The 19245-nt window shown below is 37.1% G+C and overlaps 1 protein-coding gene across 13 annotated transcripts in view; it reads right to left on the bottom strand.

The window, feature by feature from the left end:
• Window positions 1-19245, bottom strand: part of TMEM117 (transmembrane protein 117) — a 564172-nt gene that overhangs the window by 70541 nt on the left and 474386 nt on the right. For 2 of the 13 annotated variants that reach the window (XR_007470005.1, XR_007470004.1), the window contains exon 7: window positions 13465-13514. The exons of 10 other annotated variants lie outside the window; for them this stretch is intronic. Coding sequence is in view for 1 of the 3 variants with exons in the window: in XM_049694063.1 (XP_049550020.1) it covers window positions 2171-2332 (162 nt within the window). In the remaining 2 variants the exon portion in view is untranslated. Of the gene's footprint in view, window positions 1-688; window positions 2333-13464; window positions 13515-19245 lie in introns of those variants that run through there. One more of the 13 variants, XM_049694063.1, reaches the window with a different exon arrangement.

The following is a 19245-nucleotide window of genomic DNA, read 5'->3' as shown; positions in this document are numbered from 1 at the left end:
TAGGTTTGCAAACGTTTGAAGATATTCCATCATACTTTATGATCTAAGCCTTTGAAAGTGATAAGGAAACATATCATTGATATCAGCCTATAGTATTTTAAGAGGGGCAAACAGTTTGTTTGAACTCCTGTACCAGTGGATCTGTGTTAAAAATGTATATTTGATTAATAATAATAATATAATTTCAGTACTCACTGTGATTGGGAAAGGCTTTCAACCCAAAATTTTGTTTAGTTATCTCACTGGCACAGGACTTTAAACCTGGAAATACAGGCTAGGATGTAAAGGAATCAGCTCTTTAACAAAAGCAACACTCTTTAAGGATGAGAAAAAAGTGAGCTTTGTAGAGAAAAATAAACTCTGGTGGAAGAAGAGGTCCATAGTAATAATCTCAATGCTTTACCCTCAAGCTTCATTCTATGTCTTGAGGCTTTTTAGTTTGGTTCTTCCTGCCATCAGCACACATTGCCGCAAAGATAAAAAAGTCCCCTTTTGTTAATCCAAAAACAAAAACCACAACTGAAACAAAATGCTTTTCCTTTTGCTCTTTTAAATGTAACTAGGTCTAGTATTAACATTCCAAAGAAAACTTAAGAAAAAAATTGAGATACAAACATAAAAAATACAAAAATAATTTTTATATATATATATATATAGTTTCTATATATAACTATATATACAGTTTCTGAAACTACAGTAATTAATGCCATGACCTACTAGGCACTAAATTTTTTATCTGGTGTGTTCTACCGTAAAGCATGCCTTGGTAATTTCTGAGATGTCCTTATGTTAAATAATGTTCTTGTTTTAAGAAAATCTCCATTAAAAACACTTTTTATAGCCTCCAAACAAATCAACTCCCAAAGGTTCCTCTGGTTTTTTTTTGTGTTATCACAATGCCCACGTAAGATTCTAACTAGAAGCCAAGTCAAGTATTTTCTATTACTCTGTTGGTCCCTGTTTGTGATTAACCCTCTTAATAAAGTATAAATATATCCCTTTGAGGCCATGGTGCTCATTCCTGACTCACTGGATTCTACCCTTACAGAGTCACTTCAATTATTTGACAGTGAGATTCAGATATAGGTATTTTTTAAAAGCTCAGGACATTCTTTTTTTTTTTTTTTAACATCTTTATTGGAGTATAATTGCTTTACAATGGTGTGTTAGTTTCTGCTTTATAACAAAGTGAATCAGCTATACGTATACATATATCCCCATATCTCCTCCCTCTTGCGTCTCCCTCCCACCCTCCCTATCCCACCCCTCTAGTTGGATACAAAGCACTGAGCTGATCTCCCTGTGCTATGAGGCTGTTTCCCACTAGCTATCTATTTTACATTTGGTAGTGTATATATGTCCATGCCACCCTCTCACTTCGTCCCAGTTTACCCTTTCCCCTCCCCGTGTCCACAAGTCCATTCTCTATGTCTGCGTCTTTATTCTTGTCCTGCCCCTAGGTTCATCAGAACAATTTTTTTTTTTTTTTTAGATTTCATGTACATGTGTTAGCATACGGTATTTGTTTTTCTCTTCCTGACTTACTTCACTCTGTATGACAGACTCTAGGTCCATCCACCTCGCTACAAATAACTCAATTTCATTTCTTTTTATGGCTAATATTCCATTGTATATATGTGCCACATCTTCTTTATCCATTCATCTGTTGATGGACACTTATGTTAAAAGCTCAGGACACTCTAATGTACAGCTGAATTTGAAACCATTGTTCTAAGAGCTGAATACGGAAACATTTACAGGAAAAATTCTGATGATAGGGATAGCTAATGTTTTCTGACTATTTCTCTGAGTTTTTAAAAATGCTGTCCTGTCACTTTGGTCCGGTGATTACTAACTCTTGTAAGAAAATGATCTCTATTATTAAGCAAAACGCAAAGTTCCCTAAGAGGGAAGCAACATCTTACTTGAAGAATGTCACCACCCTGAATTATTTTGGGAACAGAGCCAGATATAAGAAAATTAATGAATGATGATTGTCTCTTCAGAGCACTCCTATGCTCATACACAGAAGATTTAGGGTTTATGTGGGAGAATTTCCTTCACAACTAAATACATACTTAATGCACACCATCGAAACTGTGAGGTTATGCTGAAAGACAGGAATCATTCACAGAAACGAATACCTTTTTCCTCTGTGAATACTTAAACCTTAAGTTCCTTTGAACCCAAGAGTACTTGGGAGCACACGAGAGATTTTTATGATTCTATCACAGGTTGTGAGTTTTTCTGAGTTCAAATTTATTTCTACATCTTTGTACCTTAAGTAGAGGTTTAACATGCATGGCTTTGAGATCCTTCCAGAATCTGTAAACTGTGGGGAAAATTTCAAACTTTTAACTTAGAAAACTATTCACCATGGAATAAAATATTAAAGGATAGGTAAGATTGATTTAATTGCAAGACTACACATACACACAGTGTGTGTGTGTGTGTGTGTGCATGTAAAAATAGACTGGATATAAATCATGATGGAGAAGATTGACAAATAAACAAATTATATTCAGTTGTGTAAACAAATGCCAAATCAATGTCCTTATCAGACAAAAAGCAATTAAAATTAATTCATTGGCCCCCAAAATGATTTCTTCTCACAAGGCATCCCTCAGAGGGACATTATTTTCAATGATATGCTTACTTAATACACCCATTTGCAAAGGCACAACCACTTCAGTGAGCTGAAGATTTTACTTATATTTGGCCTGTGGCATCTTTTCCCCTGTGTTGGAAAACTCAGTTAAAATTCACAGAGACTGTCACCCACAGAGCAGGCACTCAACTCTCAACTGGTCAAGCTGCATTTGACACAGTGAGGAGCAACTCAGCAACACATGCTGAAGCGACACAGCCGAGCAAACAAGGAACCAAGCATGTCCTGCTGCTTCAGACCTCGGCTACCATGCAGGGTGTGCAAGAGTCTAAGAGTCAAATAGACTTATGAGTCCTTCTCCTGTTGAGAAAAGGAAAAAGAGGAAGAGAGAGAGAGAGGGAGACTGAAAGAGAGACTCTGTGGTGTTTTTTGTGTGCTGCATGTTGCCTGGGTATTTTGAAAATGAGATTATGGACAACCACACTCCGTATTTTGAAGCAGAATGACCAAAACCCTATTTACACACTGAATGAGTGAAGGGCATAGAATACGCATCATTGTGCAGGAACTGAAAGTTGTGCGGGTAAAATAATTTAAATCCACCCTGGTGGAATACGGCAAGTGGTATACACCATTACTAAAGCAACATGCCATTTATAAATTAAATACACTGGCAAGCACTTGTCCAAAATAATCATTTCAAGAGCGTAATAAAAGGAGAGCAAAGGAACCAAATAACAGAAGTCTTGTTTCCCAGCTTGGACCTAGACTGAAGTGATGTAAGTTAACTTATTTAAAGATAACCGAATTAAACAAATAAAATGATTTTATTTTTATTGAACAGATAGAATTTTAGAGGAAAGTAATTCAATACTGTAAAAGACACAGTTTCACAGATCTCAATTTCTTCATTTGTTAAAAGAGGAAACCTTAGTAGATGATCTGTAAGGTCCCGTTTACCTTTAAAATACCCTGTTTTTCTACACACAAAATAAATAATCTTAGTAGAGTATAAGGAGCTATCCCTAACAGTAGGGACAGCTATCTACTGTCACTAATTGTCATTTTATTTGCAGAACCATAAAAAAAGAGACTCTAACAGTACCAGGCTCACTATTCAGTATATTTTCAATTTTAAATGTAGAATTAATTAAATCTATACCTACAAAATAACATTAACAATCAGAAAATAAAGTAATAATCATGATATGTTGACTATGTAAATGAATCATAGTTAGCTCTCTGTTCACCTTAATCCCTATAGACTTTCGTACTAGTCTGTCTGATATGTTTTCAGCCCTTCACTATCTGCAAGATATTATAATGCCTATAATATTAATAATAGATACAAGTCATTTAGGATCTGTTTTGTGCTCTTACACTTGACATATTTTATGTTATTTAATCTTCACAGTAATATTATGAAAATGTGTTTCATCTGTTTTATAAAATTAAGAATATGTAAACTCAGCTCTGAGAGGTAAAATAACCTATTCAAAGTGTCCCTCCCATCTGCTCTGTGACAATTCCAGGAAATGAGTTCAGGTCAGACTGAAGACAAGGTGCTGCGATGGCTCTCTCGCTTTTCCACGTGACAAAGGAACTGAGGGGAACATGCCCTGAAGGAAAGGGAGCCGGTGAAATGAATTGAAATTCAGAGCTAATACAATTCCCTCCAGACGACTCAGCTCAGGTGACTCCACCCAGACAACAGTCCTCCTTTGGTGAGAGCCCTGGGCCTGGATCCATCTCCTTTCCACCATGCCAGGTGCCAAAGGAACCCCCCTCTCTCCCTTCTGCCCTTCACCCAGCCCTCAAGTCCCAGCTTGCAGCTTGGAAATCCCATTCCCCTCCCAGTTCCCAGCTGGTTGAAATCTCTGGTCTAAAACCCGATTACTGGTTTAATGTGCCCCAATCTGGGCAGGCCCATCCTGCTGGGGACTAAAGATGAAAAATGACAACAAGAGCTGTAAGAGCAAGTAAGCAATAAGATGTCCCGGTGGGAGGCGTGGGGGACCCTGCAATCCAAGTCAGGTCACTTGGAGAACCAGAGACAGAGCCTTGGCCTTTTCCCATCCAGGATCTCCTTCATGGTGTGAGTAGAAAGGCAGGAAAAATGTGGGTTTGCAACCGTGTAACTGCATAATGACACTGCCCACCCACAGGGCTCTGTCCCCAGCAGTGGACCGACAGGCATGCTTAGAGTCACGTATGTATACAACAGCACATATTTCCCTGTCTGTGATCCTTTTTTGACTCCACCAGATTCTGTACCAACCTCAGTCCTTTGGGTGATACACCTCATCTGCCCAAATTCGGCTTGTGCATCCACCTCTTTGCATTACCATGATATTTTAACCTAGGTAGCTGTTTGGTGTTCTGATTATTGCCAGCAGGACTGGCTACATCATTTGTGGAGCTCGGCACAAAGTGAAATGTCAGGTCCCTTGTTCAAAAAGTATTAAAAATTTTGAGAGCCCCGCAGCAGAGCCTTAAACCAAGTGCAGGTCCTCTGCGCATGGGACCCATGTGACTGCACAGGCTGCACACCTATGAAGCTGACCCAGGATGCCTGTTCAGTCTTTACTTGGTGAAAATCATACTCCCAGCTGGCTTTCCTTTGAGGATATGAAAACAATACGATGCCTCTATTATTAAAAATATGTAGAGCAGCAGACATGTGCTTTCCAGCATAACTTTTGGTTCTCAGGTGGCATTAATTAGTTACCTATAGTTCTGTGACATTGTAGTTGTGGTTTTGAATGCAAGCCTGCTTCTCCCTACTTACTTCTCAACTATTATAAGACCTGCTTTAATATTTACTTCCCATCACCCTTGAGCTCAGCATCGACCAACCCAGGCAAACTACCAGTCTGAGCTGCCCTCCCTGTCTGACCCTATCAGGCTTCCAAACTCCCTGCCAGGACCATGGGCTTGGTCCCGACTCATGGTCCACTTCAGTGTCCGCCCAACACACTCAAGGATAATCAGCTTAGTGTCAAGCTCCTCCCACTAAAAATATTATTCCAGAGAGACTGTGACACAGCAGATGCAAAACTGTGGACTTTTTAAGCCAGTCACTATAATATTCTTGTCTATGGATATCATTTACTAATCTTTAACTTTTTTGTTTATTTTAAATTGTGGTTAAATAACATAAAATTGACCATCTTTACCTTTTTTTGTTTGTTTGTTTTTTGCAGTACGCGGGCCTCTCACTGTTTGTGGCGTCTCCCGCTGCCGAGCACAGGTTCCCGACGTGTAGGCTCAGCGGCCATGGCTCACGGGCCCACCCGCTCCGCGGCATGTGGGATCTTCCCAGACCAGGGCACGAACCTGTGTCCCCTGCATCAGCAGGCGGACTCTCAACCACTGTGCCACCAGGGAAGGCCCCATCTTAACCATTTTTAAGTTCAGTAGTGTTAAGTACATTTACTCTGTTGTGTAACCTCATAATCATCCACCTCCAGAACTTTTTTCATCTGCCCAAACTGCAACTCTGTACCCGTTAAACAATAACGCCCCATTCTCCCCTCCCCCTAGCAACCACCATTCTACTTTCTGCTTCTATGAATTTGACTACTCCAGTTATCTCACGTAAGTGGAACAATGCAACACTTGTCTTTTGGGGACTGGCTTATGTGATATTAACTTTTGATGTAAATTTTTCAGGTGAGTGTGTAGAACTGAAGGAGAGTCCCAGTTCTAATTAGGGGCAATTAATAGACAGCCACTAACTTTTAGAGAATTTGCTCATCACTGTAGGAAATAAGGCCTGAAAAGGAGAGTTGGATCTTGTCTCTGGGTTGGAAATATTGTCTCTATCACCAATTCCCTCAAGCTGGCTGTCTCTTTTCCTTCACGTCTTCCTTATTTGTCAAAAATGTTAAAATCTTTTGAATTCAAATGTCTCAATCTAAACTTGCAAAGGGTTTTGTTTCTTGGGTTATTATAAAAGAAGAAAAACATCTTTTTGTCTACATACTAATAAAACAAAATCATTCAGGTAAACAGCCTGCAAACTCTTCCATTGTTAGATATTTAATGAGTCATTTTTTTTTGACTAATCAGCACCTCATTTCTGCTTTCCTTATCCTGAGTTCACCCTTTGTACTAGGAACACTTTGCCTAGATATGCAACTCATTGCAGGATGGCCTTGATAAATGGTCTGTGTTTGTGTAATTTAGATTAGTTCAGTAATTGTTTGGAACAAAGGCCAGAAATCTTCCCGAGGGTATTAAATATTCACTGTCAGGGCTTGGTGGTCTGTGATGAAGGGAAGGTCGGACCAAAGTTGCTTTACCACCTTTGCCCCAAGGTCACACCTCCTCTTGCTGCCTACAAGCAGCTGTCTGGAATCCATCAGCTGGAAGCTGGCTGAAAAGAACAGGGTTGATTCCCTCAATTTTCCAGGAAGCTGAGATGTAGTAAAGCTGGCTAATCTTCAGAAAAAATCAGAGAGCAAAGCAAAAGCAAAATCGAAAAGGTAGTAAAAGTGGTCCTGTGGCCTTTAGACGTGACAAACATTCTGCTGTGGTTCTGCTTTAAAGAGCTGGTTCCCCAGAATAGCTCTTGAGAGACTAGCTGGCTGACTCCTAGCTTTAAAACTTATTTTAAGTTTGTTTTCTTATATAGAACTATTCCTTTCTTGTCTTTTAAAATATCTGGGGACTCTTACTAACAGTGAGTACAAGATGGATTATGACAGCCTCTAAGAACTCTGAGTTTGTTTTATTTATTTTATTGATGTATAGTTGATTTACAATGTTGTGTTAATGTCTGCTGTACAGCAAAGGGATTCAGACTATATATATATATACATATATATATATATATATATATATACACACATTCTTTTTCATATTCTTTTCCATTATGGTTTATCACAGGATACTGAATATAGTTAATTCCCTGTGCTATACAGTAGGACCTTGCTGTTTATCCATTCTGTATATAATAGTTTGCATCTGCTATCCCCAAACTCCCAATCCATCCCTCCATAACCCCCTCTCCCCCTTGGCGGCCGTGAGTCTGTTCTCTACGTCTGTGAGTCTGTAGAATCCCGAGTTTGATCTCTATCCCTTTTGCTCCCCTTACCTGATTGACAGGAGGCTCAGTTCTGAACAGCTCTCACAATGGGAGAACTCACTACCGAACATGGCAGCCTCCTTGGAGAGCCTCACTGCTTAGCATTCTCTTCTTTCATCAATCCAAAATTGTTTCCTTTAATATCCTCCCTGATGCCATCATATCCCTTGAGCCCACAGCCAACATGTTTTCATGCCTTTTCCAGACTCTCTTTCATGAACACTGCTCTAATTTCTATCCCAGTTCCTCATCCAACTACATGACACATCCGGATGCTTGTTCTGGCATGACTGCAAATTCCCTTATGTCACGGTTGCTTTTCCTACAATGTTCTGGCTGGTTCACAGACCAATCTTAGAGGGTAGTGTCTACATCTGAACCCAATCCCAGCCCAGTTCACCCCCTCAGGACACAGCATGACACACACCAACCCTGTTCTAGATGCTAGGGCTCTTTTGAAATATGAAAATGTTCATGTGGTCAGAAATTCCAACATGCCTATAGGCATATAGATGCCTCTAATTCAAAACCAGTCTCCCCCTCCTCCAAGGCCTCTAGCCCACGCCTCCCCACCTCCCCACCAAAGGCAACTATGTGGTATCTCTTGAGAAAACAAATTCTTTACATGCACAGCTGAGTAGTTAGATGGTTAGAGATGAGAGGATGAGCTGTTTCTTCCCCAAGCTTCTTATATTTTTAACAGGAAAGGACCTCATACCTGGAAACTGGCTAAAAAGTGAGCAGGCAGGCTCCCCAGACATTCTAAAACTGAACTGTGGTAATGCTGGCTAACCTTTCCAGAAAAGTAGAAGGCACAGCCAGATCACAGTGTTTATAAATGCAATCCTATGGCCTTTAGATCTGATAGGTAAAAAATGATACATCTTTACTTTGATTGGTTTTTCTTAAGTTATGAGTGAGGTTGAACCTCCTTTCATGGTTATTACCCATTTATATTTATCAACTATCTCTTCATATTTTTACTAATTTTTCACCTTAATATACTTGTTTCATCTAGAAGTGATTTTGCTGTTAATGATTTAGGTTGAGACCCAACTTTATTTTTTTCCAAATACCTAGCCCGTTGTCTCAGGAGTTATTGAATAATCTATCTTTTCCCCACTGATATGAAATATCACCTTCATTTTACATTAAATTATTTCTATATGTATTTTAGCTGTGTTCTAAATCTCTGCCCTAATCCAGTGAACTTCTGTCTATTTCTTTCCTAATGCAGAAATGATTTTAGTTATGGCTTCATGATATATTTTAATATCTGGCTCAGATAGTCATGGCTAATTTTGCATACGTATTTTTTCATTTTAAATGTGGAACTGTCAGGTTCAAAAAAAGTCTTGTTGACTTGGGAATATATATTATAATAACTATATTATACATATATATATCTTACATATGATTAAGGAAAATTAAAATACTGGTAATATTGAATCTTGCTATTCAAAGCAAAGCATGCTTTTACATGTGTTTTTTCTTATATACTCTAGCAGGAATTTTCAAGGCCTTCTTCACATAAAACTTACACATTTTTATTAATTTTATGGGATCTGGTATATGTTTTGTTGTTTTGGTTGTGCTTATAAATGGGATAACTTCTTTCATTGTATTGTCTAAGTGGTTACTGATTATAGAAAAGCTATTTGATTTCTATATATTAATTTTAAAACCAAATATCTTTCTGAAAACTTTCTAGTAGTGTTTGTGCTGATTCTCTTGGTTTTCTGAGTATATGTCCATATTAACTAAAAACATGATAATTCTGCTTCCTGCTTTATACCTCTGCTTTCTTTCTCTTTTTAAATTTCATTGGCTACTACTTCCAGAGCAATGGGGTAGTAATGTGGCAGATGTTTTAGATCATTTCAATCACGGCTGCTTCACTTTCCTTTTAAAATGACTTATTGCTTGCTAAAGGCTAGGAAACTAAGACAATATTTCCCAGGGTCACTTCAAGCTTGGATTCTACCTGTAATCTATCTCACACTGAGAAGGAGAAGATGTCTCCTCATGGGATATGGAGGGTGGAAGTAAGGCAAACTGGGCTGTGCTTCTGGTCTGCTGATTCTGCAAACCAGGAGCACCGTCACAGAGGTTTTGAGGTTATCTCAACCATACAGAGATCCTGGTCTAATGGCTACTTTTGTAGGTATTGAGAGGTAGTGGGCAGGGCATTCATTTTGCTGCCATAGGTCATACCTGAGATGGTGTGGTCACGGAGCCAGCCGTGGGGTAGTGGCTGCCAGATTTCCCCACTTCATAATCACGACAGTGAGAGCAGCTCTCCTGGCAGGCCAGTTCTAGACTGGCATTCTGGGAGACACACTTGGAATCTAAGCCTAGAGCCTGCTCCACAAACTCTTCCAACAATTTCATAATCAGTTCTGCCATGTGATCATATTTACTTAAACTAGCTAGAATGCCTTCATTTATCTGCCAACCAACTCTAATGAGAGAACATCCTTATCTTGTTCCTAAGTTGAAAGGAAATGTATTGAGAGTTCTAATATTTAACCATTAAGTATGTTGCTGGCTTTTGAAAGTGTGTGTGCCTGTGTACACAGGTACAAATATATTTGCATAATGCTTTTGAAATTATTCCTTTAATTTCCTCTATATTCATGGTTATTTACTCTTCTCATTTATAATTTTATGGGTTTTTTTCCTCCTCGGTTCCTTTAGTTTCTGGCTTTGAAAGCCAATTTATAGTCAATAAACATCCACTTTTCAACCACTGTTTTAAAAAATATTTTATACATGTTACTTTAAAGACAATTTTCCACCATCTTTTTCATCTGTGTATGTGTGTGTGCGCACGCATATGTGTGTGTTTAAAGGATAGAAGTCACACTTTACTTCTGTTAAACTGCATCTTCTTAGATTTGGCCTAGAGTTTTATAATCCAATATATTATCTATACGTGTCATCTTTGTTTCATCTGTAAATTTGACCAGAATACAATTTATATAATGTACTTAAAAAGAAAGAATTTAAATAGGAGAGGCCTAAAAATAAAAGTCTGCTGCAAACCTTTAGAAGTCACATTAGAGACTGACACTGATTTTTTTAATTAATATATTTTTAAGTCCAATCTTCAATCAGTTCTGAATCCACCAAATTATGCTCACACTTATCCCACATTTCTTCACCTTAATTTAGATCAGGAAATTGTGTTAAATTTCTCAAATAATTCATCAATTTCCTAGAAGGTCAAGATCTGTTTTTAAGAAATAATTATTTCAATAAATTTTAAAAAATATTTCTTATAAAAATATTTTAAAAACAAATTTCTGCAAACTTTAGTTCTAATGTAACACTTATAATATCCCTTAAAATCAAAAATCACTTAGAAAGGTACAACCTTCCAAGACTGAACCAGGAAGAAATAGAAAATATGAACAGACCAATCACAAGCAATGAAATTGAAACTGTGATTAAAAATCTTCCAAAAAACAAAAGCCCAGGACCAGATGGCTTCACAGGTGAATTCTATCAAACACTTGGAGAAGAGCTAACACCCATGCTTCTCAAACTCTTCCAAAAAATTGCAGAGAAAGGAACACTCCTAAACTCATTCTACGAGGCCACCATCACCCTGATACCAAAACCAGACATAGATACTACAAAAACAGAAAATTACAGACCAATATCACTGATGAATATAGATGCAAAAATCCTCAACAAAATACTAGCAAATAGAATCCAACAACACATTAAAAGCATCATACACTATGATCAAGTGAGATTTATCCCAGGGATGCAAGGATTCTTCAATATGTGCAAATCAATCAATGTGATATACCATATTAACAAACTGAAGAATAAAAACCATATGATCATCTCAATAGATGCAGAAAAAGCTTTTGACAAAATTTAACACACATTTATGGTAAAAACTCTCCAGAAAGTGGGCACAGAAGGAACCTACCTCAACATAATAAAGGCCATATACAACAAACCCACAGCGAACATCATTCTCAATGGTGAAAAACTGAAAGCATTTCCTCTCAGATCAGGAAAAAGACAAGGATGTCCACTCTTACCACTATTATTCAACATAGTTTTGGAAGTGCTAGCCACAGCAATCAGAGAAGAAAAAGAAATAAAAGGAATACAAATTGGAAAAGAAGAATTAAAACGGTCACTGTTTGCAGATGACATGATACTATACTTAGAGAATCCTAAAGATGCCACCAGAAGACTAGAGCTAATCAATGAATTTGGTAAAGTTGCAGGATACAAAATTAATGCACAGAAATCTCTTGCATTCCTATACACTAATGATGAAAAATCTGAAAGAGAAATTAAGGAAACACTCCCATTTACCATTGCAACAAAAAGAATAAAATACCTAGGAATAACCTATTTAGGGAGGCAAAAAACCTGTATGCAGAAAACTATAAGACACTGATGAAAGAAATTAAAGATGATACCAACAGATGGAGAGATATACCATGTTCTTGGATTAGAAGAATCAATATTGTGAAAATGACTATACTACTCAAAGCAATCTACAAATTCAATGCAATCCCTATCAAATTACCAATGGCATTTTTTACACAGCTAGAACAAAAAATCTTAAAATTTGTATGGAGATGCAAAAGACCCTGAATAGCCAAAGCAGTCTTGAGGGGAAAAAATGGAGCTGGAGGAATCAGACTCCCTGACTTCAGGCTATACTACCAAGTTGCAGTAATCAAGACAGTATGGTAGTGGCACAAAAAAAGAAATATAGATCAATGGAACAGGATAGAAGGCCCAGAGATAAACCCATGCACCTATGGTCAACTAATCTATGACAAAGGAGGCAAGGATATACAATGGAGAAAAGACAGTCTCTTCAATAAGTGGTGCTGGGAAAACTGGACAGCTACATGTAAAAGAATGAAATTAGAACACTCCCTAACACCATACACACAAATAAACTCAAAATGGATTAGAGACCTATATGTAAGACCGGACACTATAAAACTCTTAGAGGAAAGCATAGGAAGAACACTCTTTGACATAAATCACAGCAAGATCTTTTTTGATCCATCCCCTAGAGTAATGGAAAAAAAAATCAAAAATCAACAGTGCTTTTCCTTCTACTTTAAATATTATCAGCATTTCCCCACCATAGATTAGTGGTTCTTAATCATTCACTGCTGCTTTCTCTGTTCTGTGGTTTGCAAAGGAATGAAATATTGTTAGACTGTACATATTTTCATCAACATTTGATTTATACAATTTTTCACAAAGTAAATATTTTGCATTTCTTAATTCAGTTAATGCCAAAATATTTTGAATGTATATGTGTGTATATAAAGTATATATATATATAATAAATGAAATAAATATGTTTACATATATAGTGAATATATAGTCTATTATAAGATACACTAACAATTAATTTAATAAAAATTTTTTTGAATGAAAAGAATATAGAATTAATGCATTAAATGTATTCACTGACTTTTGAGATGCATTTAGATGTGAAAATGTGCGTGTTAGAACGGCTTGCATGCTGTGACTCTGACTCCTAAGGATCTCTTCCAAGGCTGGTTGTCTTCCTCTCTGTCAGAAGATACATTATTTTTCTTTTCAGACAAATATATGATTTGGTCCTTTGGAACTCCTTTGGAGTTCGGTTTTCAGTCCATAGCAGAGGGTGTCACTGAAGGATGGAAGGCATGACTGACCAGAACTGGGATCACCCCTCCATCTCCTTGGACCTCTTTATCCCCTCACAGCAGCTCTGCTACATTCTTACCTTATTAGATGCCACCAGATATTTTCTACAAGTTTCCACAACCACAAAGGCTATCACACACAGCAGAAAGGAATATCAGTTACTGAAGGCATTGAGTTTCAAATAATATTTAAAACATCAGTCTTACTTCTCACATGTTTAAATTCATAGCACTAGCCCTGTCAGCAGCTTCAATTTCTGGGTGTGCAAGAACTGCTCTAGCCAACAGCAGGTCTTGTTGATGAAGTTTACTCAAGTTGTTTTGAATGAATAATTTTGTAACAGATGTAGAGTGCAGCATGAGAGGGGAGGAAGGGCAAGGAGGAAAAATCTAGATTTAAACATTTATAAAATACAGTCATAGAGTAAGTACTCTTACCAACAAGTACTTACCCTATGACTGATATAATGTTTCACATATAAACCTTATTGGGGAAAAAAAAAGCTTTGGTTTAAAAAGAAAAGCCTTTAAAATGTAACTTTCAGGCACTTTTCCAATGCCTAATGGATTGCTTTAAAACATAAAATTAGGAATACAGGAATTATTTTTTTCTGGTATCCAATAAAACTTCGTTAATCACCACAGATCACTAAAAATCAGTAAAATGTCATAAAAGCTTCCATTCCATTTTCCTGCAAACCTAACAATGACACTTCTGGAGTGAATGGTTAGAAAACTGAATGGAATAGACATGTCCTAGAATACAAATTAGTAGTTCATGGCAAATAGGAAATATATGTATGGCTGTACCTATGTATAAAATATATGCATAGCAGTGGTTTTGCTTGCATGAGAACTTTTTATTCCTTACCATCAATTTATTTGTTTATTCCTATACTATTTTAAAGGACTCATAGATAAAATTTACTATTACTATTATCCACATTTTATAGACAAAGACAATAAGACTTACAGAGGTTAAGAAACTTGCATAAAATAACAGATTAGTAAATGGGGGATCAGGGTTTGTACCACAGCAAATCTGACTCCAGAATCTGTCTTCTTTAGCACAAATACTACACAGACTCGCCTAAAGTATTCAGCAGTAAATGGTCACATGCATTGTTCTCTGGCCAAAGGGTATGAATCAGCTAACAGAACTCAAGAAATTAAGTTAGATGTGTTGATTGCCATGTCCTAAATTCGCTCTATTTATAGAACACATATCGTATCTCTTCTACAGGAAAAAGCAGCCTCTGTAGTAAATACTAATTTCTTGTTTTATTTCTTATACTTGAAATATTTTCCCTTTAAAACTGCAGTGTAAAGTCTATGTGGTTTTAATGGCAAGAATTGTTTCTGGCTTTTTGTATGTAAGCTAAAGTAACATTTATTACTATTGAGTATAATACATGTAAGTATTATAAATTTGGGTTTATCCAGCAAAATCTGACTAATGTTCTTCAATGCTGTTTTGTGGGTTTACAAACATGCATATGTTTTTAACCTAAAAGCAAAAAAGCCTCACCAACAAAAATCTCTACATGTTTTCACCAAGATTATGGTAAAAATGTCTTTAGACAATATATACTAAAAAACGGAACTATAGCATTGCTACCATTAGATAAATTTTAGTTATAACTTTAATGATATAGATTTGAAATTCAGGAATTCTGCCTTTTAATCCTGACTCTGCCATTAATTAACTAGAGTACCCTGAACATGTTACTTAACCTCTCTGAGCATCTGTTCTTCCTCTGTAAATGCTGCCCTACCTGGTTGAACTGCTATGATGATCAATGAGATAAAAGAAATAGGCATGAGTTAGATGTTCAGGACATTATTTAAATATAAAATATTATTTTAAAATGACTTTGTTCAGAGCCTTCCTTCTTTGAGACTTACTTCTATCCTAAAAATCTATCCTAAATTTCTAGAAACTTTATTATGAGCATATTAATTTCATGTTCAATGCCATCAAGGGCCCACATTTCCAAACCCATCAAGTGCACACTCCTCTTGATTTTTTTTCATTATTAAAATGTTTAAACACAGCTAAATGTAAAGTTAATAAAAAAAAAGAGACGGAGTCTGTGCCAAAGGTGGTATAAATTCTGAATCAGTTGGGTGTTTTCTTTTTCTTTCCTTCTATCCCTTCTTTCTTTGCATTCCTAATCATTTTCTTCTTTTATTCCCATGCTCTACTTTAAAAAGGAAATGCTCACCTACTTAATTCTAGGCCAAAATCTTTTCTAAATAAGAAAGATAAATTGTATTTCTTAAATACAATTGACTCAGTCTTACTATTTGCATGATTACTTTCTTTCTCAACCTTCTCCTAACTTGCTTTATTAGTGTTTTTTTTTTTAACAAAAGATTCTTTAAATTCTCCGCACATGAAAAGATGCTCAACATCACTAATCATCAGGGAAATGCAAATCAAAACCACAACAAGGTATCACTTCACATCCATCAGAATGGCTATCATCAAAAGAACACAAATAACAAATATTGGCAAGGATGTGGAGAAAAGGGAACCCTCCTATAGTGTTGGTGGGAATGTAAATTGGTTCAGCCACTGTGGAAAACAGTATGGAGGTTCCTCAAAAAATTAAAAATAGAATTTCCATATGACCCAGCAGTTCCATTGCTTGGTATATATCTGAAAAAACCAGAAACACTAATTGGAAAAGATACATGCACCTCAATATTCATAGCAGCGTTATTTATAATTGCTAAAGTATGGAAGCCCCTAAGTGTTCATCAACAGATGAATGGATAAAGAAGATACGGTGTGTGTGTGTGTGTGTGTGTATACACACACACAATGGGATACTACTTAGCCATAAAGAAGAAGGAAATCTTGCCATTTGCAGCAACACGGATGGACTTGGAGGGCATTGTGCTAAGTGAAATAAGTCAGACAGAGAAAGACAGATACTGTATGTCGCATCTAAAAAATACAACAAACTAGTGAATAAAGCAAAAAAGAAGCAGACTCACAGGCACAGAGAACAAACTAGTGGTTACCAGTGGGGAGAGGGAAGGAGGGAGGAGCAATGTAAGAGTAGAGGATTAAAAATGAGGGTTACTACGGGATTATATGAAATCCTGTGTGTGAAACTTCTGAAAATTGTAAATGGCTCCTCTTGACGGACAAGACCCTCCACTGCCTGACTTCCGGCTTCAGCTCCCACAACTAACTACCATGGATCCCGCTGCTCTTTTCAGCCCTGACTGACACACTGTTTCATATTTCAGTCATGGCCTGTCCATTCCTTTTCTACTTAGTGAATACTCTTCCAGTCTTCAAAGCCCCATCTTTTCCATGACCATCATTGGACCCCATGAAGAATTTATGATGCATACCTCATTTTATGATACGCTTCTTTTTTTTTTTAAAATAAATTTATTTATTTATTTATTTTTGGCTGTGTTGGGTCTTCATTGCTGCGTGCGGGCTTTCTCTCGTTGCGGTGAGCAGGGGATACTCTTCGTTGTGGTGTGAGGGCTTCTCATTGGGTGGCTTCTCTCGTTGCAGAGCACAGGCTGTAGGTGTGCGGGCTTCAGTAGTTTTGGGACACAGGCTCAGTAGTTGTGGCTGTCAGGCTCTAGAGTGCCAGCTCAGTAGTTGTGGTGCACAGGCTTAGTTGCTCTGCAGCATGTGGGGTCTTCCCAGACCAGGGATCGAACCCGTGTCCCCTGCATTGGCAGGTGGATTCTTAGCCACTGCACCACTAGGGAAGTCCAGTGATGCCATTCTTATATTGTCTGATTTTTGCTTGTTTGTGTTTTAGTCTTTTTTTTTAATTGGAGTATCCTTGCTTTACAATATTGTGTTAGTTTCTGCTGTACAGCAAAGTGAATCAGTTATACGTATACCTATATCCACTCTGTTTTTAGATTTCCTTCCCATTTTGGTCACCACAGATTATTGAGTAGAGTTCCCCGTGCTATACAGTAGGTTCTCATTAGTTACCTATTTTATACATAGTAGTGTATATATGTCAAGCCCAATCTCCCCATTCACCACCCCCCTTACCCCTTGGTAACCATAAGTTTATTCTCTACATCTGTGATGTGTTTTAGTCTTGCACTGCTCACTTAACTATAATCTCCTTAAGGTGAAAGTTCAGCCTATATGGTTTTTCAGAACATTTTTATGGTGCTGAGCACATAACTGGTGATCTTTTTTCTGACTTAGATGACGCACCAAATATTGTCTCAGCAGCATGGTGCCTATTAAGTGTTGGGCACTGTACCAAGAGCTGAGGCGTGAGGTGGGCACTGTTCACCTCCTCACGGAGAGCACAGTGTGGGGAAGATTCAGTCCTATGCGCACACATTCAGTAAATAGTAGCCAGATTCTTCTTTTAAGGGAGCCTAGGGGAGTGACAATAGCCCAAACCTTAGGTAGTCAGAGCAGGTTTCTCAGAGGAGGTGACGCTCAAGCTAAGAATCCCAGAAAGAATAAGAATCAACCATGTGAACTGGGCACTAATTTAATTTTTCAGCTTCCCAAGATGATTGAGCTAAAAGGGATTTAAAATTGGTCTGAGACCCAGAGCTGCACCCTGACTTTTCAAGCATCTCATTTACAATCATGTTCTCCTAACTCTTAGTTTGGTGGGTTTTCCATTAAGACACATGGTTTTACTCAGTCAAGCTAATGATATGCATAATGCATGCTATTTTCCTAAAGTCAATGAATCCATTCTCTTAATTACACTCCTGGTCAAACATCTGACTTGAAATAAAATGCCCTATATTGAATTCTAGTATTTACTGCAGGTACAATGCTATTGTGTAATTACTAGTCTTTGACTTGGATAGAATCTGTAATAATACTTAAGAAGAAGAATGCTACTTTATTAGGCATTAAGAAAAAGTTTGTCATTAAAGGAGCAATGGAGAGATAGGACACTATCATTTACTACATGCACATTATGTGCCAGCCACTAACAAATCTGTTTTACAGTCTTTAAGAACTGTGTTGAGGTAAATACAATAAAGTCCTTTTATAAATGAGAAAACTGAGATTTCAAATAATTTAAGCAACTTACCTCAGGACAAAGAAGACATATTTGAAACTCAAGCTTATATCCATCCAAAATCCAATGTCTTTCCCTACATCACCATCTTTACCTAGTTGATTGGTCAGAGAAGTGATCTGTAATCAAGCTTTCCAGACCATGCCACGTCCCCCCTTTTCAATATTCTCATATCTCCTTGTACTTTTCCATAAGAAAAATCACCACAGCTTGTATTTTTGTATTTATTTCTATACTTCATTGATTAATATCTGCTTCTGCCACTAGATTCCAGGTTCCAAAAGGGCAATACCATTTTTATCCACCACATTTTATGCCCAGGGCATGGAATATTGTTGGCATTTAATAAATACTTATCAAACAAATGATGTTCATACCCTGCAGTCTGAAGCGAGAAACTTGGAAGTGGTTGATCAAAGACACTTCCAGTAAGAACAACACAGCCTCAGAGAGGTGAGAGATGTGCAAATTGAGTTGTTTTTGACAACACAATTGTTATTTATTGGTTTGAAAATATTAAGAAACATTCTAGTAATCTATCACTCATCAATTGTAATAAAAATATATAACGTGATAAAAAACTGTCAACATACGAAGACCTATTTTAAATCTATTAGTATAAGTTTCAACTGAATAGGTATAGCTTTATATAAAATTATTTTAAAGGTATTTTAAAGTTACAGATATTTAAAATCCTCTGGTATTAGTTAAAACTGTGTATACACACATTCAGATGTTTGACTAGAAATATCAGTATTCAATATAAATTGAATATCAGTATTTCCATAGTGATATAATTCTACATTTGTG

Source organism: Orcinus orca, chromosome 11 (genome assembly GCF_937001465.1).
Source record: "Orcinus orca chromosome 11, mOrcOrc1.1, whole genome shotgun sequence".
Taxonomy (NCBI): domain Eukaryota; kingdom Metazoa; phylum Chordata; class Mammalia; order Artiodactyla; family Delphinidae; genus Orcinus; species Orcinus orca.
The sequence above is the reverse complement of the archived record's forward strand: the minus strand, read 5'-3'. Positions and strand labels throughout refer to the sequence as shown.